General features: G+C 40.1%; 1 protein-coding gene across 1 annotated transcript in view; it reads right to left on the bottom strand.

Annotated features, from left to right (window-relative positions):
- Spire1 (spire type actin nucleation factor 1) overlaps positions 1 to 7,405 on the bottom strand; it is a 138,512-nt gene that overhangs the window by 105,802 nt on the left and 25,305 nt on the right. Inside the window, exon 2 of the mRNA XM_028774208.1 lies at positions 7,032 to 7,066. Within this exon, the coding sequence (XP_028630041.1) occupies positions 7,032 to 7,066 (35 nt within the window). The remainder of the gene's footprint in view (positions 1 to 7,031; positions 7,067 to 7,405) is intronic.

Raw genomic sequence — 7,405 nt, 5'->3', positions numbered from 1 at the left:
ATTTATTTATTTACTTTATGTATGTGAGTACACTGTAGCTGTCTTCAGAACAGGGCGTCAGAACCCATTACAGATGGTTGTGAGCCACCACGTAGTTGCTGGGAATTGAACTCTGGAAGAACAGTCAGTGCTGAGTAATCTCTCCAGCCCCCTAGTTTTTCTTCTATTGTATAAATTACAATCAGCTTTTTTTTCTTTTTTTTTCTTTTAGGTTTTTTTGAGACAGGGTTTCTCTGTGTAGTCCTGGCTGTCCTGGAACTCACTCTGTAGACCAGGCTGGCTTCGAACTCAGAAATCCACCTGCCTCTGCCTCCCAAGTGCTGGGATTAAAGGCGTGTGCCACCACCGCCCGGCTTTTTTTTTTTTAAAGATATATATATATTTTTTATGTATATGAGTACACTGTAGCTGTCTTCAGACACACCAGAAGAGGGCATTAGATTCCATTGCAGATGTTTGTGAGCCACCATGTGGTTGCTGGGATTTGAACTCAGGAACTCTGGAAGAGCAATCAGTGCTCTTAACCACTGAGCCATCTCTCTAGCCCCCTACAATCAGCTTTATCCATGAGTGCCCAATTAAATAAAAAGTCTATCAAGATTAAGTAATGATAAAAACTAGCCTAATGTTATATAATGGACTAACCTAGTCCACTTAAAATATAGCCAGTCTGGCACAAGAAGAGCAGCCTGTTCTAGTTAGTCATTTAGTCACTTTCCTCTCAAAGGGAAAAGGCTCTCATGCTACGTAATTGGCAGCAGTTAATAAATAATACAAGACAGAATGGAACAAGCTGAAACTGGAGATTACAAACTAAGTTACAATCTGAAAAAAGTGTTCAGCATTGTTCACCAAGGATTACAATCCATGCATACTGTATAAATAACAGTAGTAGAAAAACTTGTAAAATGGCAGTATTAAAAGCTATCCCTAAGCCTTCTGGACAGGCAAGTGCAAGCACAGGTCAGTCATCCATTTATAAGTTTATAAGTTACCAGCTGGAGCTGTGAGCCACTTGTAGGAAGAGAGTGGAGGTCTCCTTAAAGCATTAAAAAGAGCGCCAGAGATTGGTGGCTACTAGGAAGGGGATATGAAGAAAAACGGGGGTGAGAGTTTCAAAGATGATAGAATTTCATTATAAGGATGGTTAACAAAGGAATGTAATCATAAAACATGGGAAGAAACAATTCACAAGGATGAGTTTCACTGTATGTAAATTATATGTTAAAAAACTAAGTTGTTTTTTAGTCTGAAATCATTTACATACAAACATGAGAGCAGACTCAGCAGGCTGTGTTCATATATTTGTGTTTATATATATGTATGTATGTAAAAACAATAATAAAAGACAAAGAGACCATGGATTTAAGAAACAGTGGGGGTGTATGGGAAGGGTTGAAGGGAGAGAACATGAGGGGTTTTTTTGGGGGGGGGAGAAGAGGGAAATGCTGTAATTATATTTTAATTAAAATTTAAAAAATAAGAGCTGAAAAAGTAGGGGAAATTTAATTGTCTATTTAAAGCTTTTAAATATTCCTGTTGAAGCCTGGCATGATGGCACATACCTGAACTCCAGCACTCAGGAGGCAGATGTGGGAGTGAGTTCTAGGCCAGCATGGAAAACCATGCCTTTATTTAAGTCATATGAAAGACTTCCCTTCCCTAGAAAGCTGGCCTTACACAGTGGTGCATCCCTGTTGCCCTGACATACAGACGCCTAAGGCAGGAGCACAGCTGCATGGGTAAGGCCATCTTGAGCTACACAGTGAGTTCAAGGCCAGCCTAGGCTATACAGCAAGACCCTGTCTCAAAGTCAAAAACAGTCAGGACGGGACAGACAAGGGATATTTCCTGAACAAACTTCAATGCTGAGAACGCTAGCAGTCAAGTATGTGAAGACATGTTCCAGGTGGCTGAGGCATAGCTTCGAAGAACAGCACTGGCTTAGCATATGCCAGGGCCTGAGGTAAAAACCCATCACTGAAAATAAGAAAACCTTCCCAAAGGGAGAGATGTGATAAAACGCTTGATCTAAAGATATACCAGATTGCCTTAAGGAAAAAGGCTTGACTGAATAGCTATATATACTCTCCTGGCTTTCTTTATGCTCAATTTCACTTTGGTTTCTATGAATTAGGAAAAGTATTAAAAAGAAAATTACAGGGGCCAGCAAGATAGCTCCATTATTAAAGGTACGTGCTACCAGTCCTGACTACCTGAGTTTGATCCTCCAGAAACCACATAGCAGAAGGAGAAATGACTCTCAAAAATGATCTCTACAAACATGTGTGAGCACACACACAAAATAAGTACATAAATGTAAAACATCCACAAATAAAATAAATTTAAAAGAAGGAATTATAGTAAAAACAAGAGGCTGGGGCCGGTGAGAGCAGAAGAGAGCAGAAAAGAGACAAGACACAGTATGTTTAATGTCTAAACACACAAAAGGAAACTTCCCGTTTTATAAGCTTCTCTCCCCCCCACCCCCACACACACAGAGGCCAGGTAGGGGGGATTAAATGAGAATTATACTACATGGGAGATTACGAGCTCCCAGAAGCCATAGTTTGACTAATAAGAAGTCCAGTGCAGTAAGGAACACCTACCTTCCCTTAGCTGTTGGGAGGGGGTGTCTTAGCTAAGTTTCTGTTGCTGTGATAAAAGACCATGACCAAAAGCAACTTCAGGAAGAAAGAGTTATTGTCGCTTACAGTTTATAGTCCATCACGAAGGGAAGTCAGGGGAGAAACGGAAGTAGAGGCTATAGAGGAATGCTGTTTACTGGCTTGCTTCCTAGGTTCAATATCAGCTACACTTCTTAATCTTCCCAGAACCATATGCCAAGGAGTAGCACTACCCACACCAATCATTAATAAGAAAATTCCCCACAGACTTGTGGGGAATCTGATGGAGACGTTTTAATTTAGACTTCCTCTTCCCAGAACCTAGCTAGAATCAAGTTAACAAAAAACTAACCAGCTGGGCATAGTGGCACACTCCTCTAATCTCAGCACTTAGAAGACAAATTCAGACAGATCTCTGTGACTTTAAGGCCAACCTGGTCTACTTAGGGTTTCAGGGCAGCCATGGCTACATAAAGAGACCCTGCCTCAAAACAACAACAAAACAAAACAAAACAAAAACTAATGGGAATGGGGTGGGGCACTGTGTGTGTCCCCTAAGGCATAACCCCAAACAACCCTAGATACTGCCATTGCTTCTACATGTCTTCCCAAACTCCCTGGTAGGTAAGACCCTATTGCTGAAGACACCACACAGTGACCACAGGGCATCAAGCTAGTGCTCATCTTGAAGCTTCCTCCCTAGTGGCTAGCTCTAATGGTACCAGAAAGTGATCTGCAAGCTGCCGTAGGGATGCCAGCAACACTCTTACCCAGCTGTGAACCCTGGGTGCCACAAATAATGGCCAGCATATGCAAGATTGATATCCTCATGGGTGCAATAGTTAGCAGGAATGTTAGTAGAGTAGCCAGCACTTTATACTACATTTAAGGCCTTTCCACAGGAGGAAACCCAGCGCCCTGGTACAATAATCTAAGCATAAACTCATGGCCAGTGAGCTCACAAGCACTAGGAGAGACCTTACTAATATTTCATCAAATAGTCATAGTACCAAATTGTCCTTTAAATACACACCCCTATACCATAGACAAGTGTTTTCAGCCCTCGTCTGAGAAGCTTCCTTGTATAGTATACTGTGGTCAAAGCACAGGAACACATATCTGCAGTGTGCTCAGCCATAAATGAGATATCTCTATCATGCACTCTTCCCATAAGGTCCAGTGAGTACCACAGAAAAAGTAAGACCTGGAGGTCCTTGAGAAACAGGGTGGAAAGGTGTCCTCTGGACATGACAGGGCAGCCGCACTCATGAACTCAGCAGCTGTGGCTGCCTGCACAGGACCTGCACAAGATTCAGCCAGTTGACATTTCACATGGGCCGAGAGGAAGGGCTTATAAGCTTCTGCCTCTGGCTGAAGATTTATTGACAGTTGATGGCTGCTAGGGAAATATTCTACTTTCTATTGTTGTGATAAACATAACCGAAAGCAAGGGAGGAAGGGTTTATTTCATCTTATCACTTACATCACGAAGGGAAGTCAGGGCAGGAGCTCAACCAGGAACAGGAACTAAAGCAGAGACCCCAGGGGAACACTGCTTACTGGCTTGCCCCTCATGGCTTGCTCAGCCTGTTTATACAACTGAGGACCATCTGCCCAGGGTTGTCACTGCCCAGTGACACTCCCACACCAATCATTAATCAAGAAAATCTGATGGAAGCATTTCTCAATTTAGGTTTCCTCTTCCCAGATGAACCTAGCTTATGTCAAAATGACAAAATAAACCAACTAACCAACCAAACAACAAGAAGCAAAACCTAACCAGCACAGGGAAAGTCAGTTTTCTTTAAGGGTGTGGCCACTGGTAGACTGATGTCCCAGTGGATGGACTCAAATCCACGCACATAGGGCAGCACAAATTATCTCAGCAGTTTTTTTGTTTTTTGTTTTTTTGGTTTTTTGTTTTTTTATTTAAAGGGACTTGAGGACAGGGGAGGAAGGGGATCCAAGAGGAGTTGGAGAAAGACAGTAAGAGTGACTTTGATAAAATACATTATATACATTTATGAAATCTCAAAGAATAAACTAAAATTCATATTTAAAAACTAAAAGATAATTCCTAACATGGTTTTTATGTGCTATAAAAACTCTATGCTGACTACATTGCTTTGATCAGGCTCTTTCAGCCTCAGAAAAGGGAATTTTATTTTCCTCCATTAGCCTATGAACCTTGCTTAGGAATCAGGATCTTCCTGATCCCTTCCAAGGAAAAATAACAACGTGCTACATCAAGGCATGGTCCATCTTCATCCAGCCCTTCTTCACAGGAACCCACTGTGGCTGAGGACTCTAGAAAGCTGGAAGGAGAGGGCACAGACCACCCCTTCCACCCCGACACCACCACCACCCACTCATTAGCTCAGACAAGTAGTCTGACACAGCTAGCTCCATACATTCTTAGTCTGGACTTTCCGCCAGTGAGAGCACGAAAAGCTTCTGCCTCACACTAGGATATGGGAGTCTCCTTCCTTAAGAGAAAGTCAACTCAGCAACCAAGACAGGCTCTCAAAAAAAGAATCCCAGCCCAGTACAAACTAGCTTTTATATGCCCCTCCCCATCCCCATCCCCGTAGTGACTTCACACTGCTGCCTCAGGGCTCTGGCTTCCTCTCTTCCCTCAACTCCATCTTCTCAGGACCAAGTAGCACTTGCAGGTGCTCTTCACCCCAACAGCACCTGGCTTTCCAACCTCTTTAAAATAATAATAATTGCTGCTAAAGAGCAATTATGGATGCATCATGTAAACTACTAGTGTTCACAATGCTAGAAATCAAAACAAAAAAAATTAAAGATACTAAGTTAACGACTTTAACCTGAACACATTAATATAAATAACACTTTTAAGGAAGAAAAAACTATTGTTTAACAAAAAATATTAAAAGCACCTTTTTTTTTTTTTTTACAACTTTCTAAATTTATAATGGCCTTAGGAATGGACAGCCAGCTCTCATGTTTGCTTCTGCAAGTAGTCTGACAGTCATCATTGCCAGTAGGAAACAGTGTTAAGCCATGCTCACCTCATGGCAGTACAACAGGACAGAATGATGAGACTTAGGACAAGCCTTGCACCAGGACCACATTCAGTACCAAATGCAGATGGACACAGACCGTGTCAGTATACTCTTAACTTACAACAGTGCCTTGGGAGCTAATGACATATTCCACAGATACTCTCTCTTTACAGCTCCATGGCCCTATGAGTTTAACAGAAATTATCCTAAATATTTTATAGACTTAGGTCTGGGATGAAAAAGTGCATCACTCAAAATTTCACAGACCCTGAAACTACAACCAAACTTCTATCTTCTGACTCCAACTGATCCTACACCTTATAGTGTGTGGAAAATACAAAAAGCCTAATTACACTTTAATTCATTTAAAAACTAATTTAGAAAATATATTTGTACCTTCAAAGTTGAGTAGAAAATATAAAAATAAATTGAATTTAAAAAGAATGATTTTTGATTTATATAATATCATTTTAAAGAAATTTGCATTTTACATAAAATATGTTAAAATTTACTGAAAGCCATTATCAATATCCAGATGTATTATAAAAGTAGACACACAATTTCTTAAACACTTAGGCATTAACAAGGTTGATAACACTCTAGTCTAAGAATGCTGTTCTGCTACCAGATAGAATGGCACTCACATAGGCAGCCTGACATCTAATGTTATCCTTGAAAGGAACACAAACAATCACAAGAAATTTCACATAAAAATATGGAATAAAATTATCAAAATTATCTTAAAATCATGAACCTTTGTTTATAAATAACCAAGCAAGCTGGGCAGTGGTGGTGTGTGCCTTTAATCCCAACACTCGGGAATCAGAGGCAGGTGGATCTCTTTAAAGTCTGGTCTACAAAGTAGGTTTCAGGACAGCCAGGGCTACACAGAGAAACCCTGTCTTAAAAAACCAAAAAAGAAAAAGAAAGGAAGGAAGGAAGAAAAAAGAAAGGAAGGGAGAAAGGAAGCCTTTCACATTCTTCTTCTCACTGGAGCAATGCCCATATCCTAATTTTTGTTCTGCTAAAGAAGCACTGTGGAGGTTCTCATACTCAAGCACGTTATTATTATGATATACCAGATTGTATTACGAAAAAACAAAATAAACTTCTCTTAAAATACTTCTTATTCGGGGCTCTGGATGTTAAGTAATTTTATATACAGGAAATAAGCTATGTTTAAGCTGTTTCTTCTCATGTTGTAGACAAGAGGACAGGTTCTTTTCACATCTGTTCTTCCTGAACAGAGAAGATATGTATCTGTTCTCAATATAACCTAACCTGAAAACTGAGAAGCCCATGGCAATAGTTCACTACTCAGGTCATCCCAACACATATAAGCTGTTTTACATAAATATTTGTATATTTCTCTTACCTCTGTTTCTGTACAATGTGAATATCCCAGTTTACCTGTAATAAAAATGCAAAAAGTTACTTTCAAATGATTGTGGGCTTTTAAATCATGAATAATATAGTCAAGCAACCATAGCCAGGGCTTTATTAAACATGAAAATATCTATTAAAATACTAAGTGAATTTTGTTTTGTTTTGCATATACAAAGTTGTTGGTTTATTCAGTCACCAAGCTGGCTGCATAATCAGAATTCCAGAACTCAAGAGGCTGGAGAAGGAAGATCACTGTAAGTTCTGGGCCAGCCTGATCTATATACCAGGGCCCAGGACAACTAGGACTAATGAAACTGCCTCACTGACCTACTCAAAAAAAAAAAAAAGAGTTTTTAAAAACAA

This window comes from Grammomys surdaster, unplaced genomic scaffold, assembly GCF_004785775.1.
Source record: "Grammomys surdaster isolate TR1022 unplaced genomic scaffold, NIH_TR_1.0 239, whole genome shotgun sequence".
NCBI classification, from domain to species: Eukaryota; Metazoa; Chordata; class Mammalia; order Rodentia; family Muridae; genus Grammomys; species Grammomys surdaster.
Note: the sequence above shows the minus strand (reverse complement) of the source record. Positions and strands in the feature narration are given on the sequence as shown.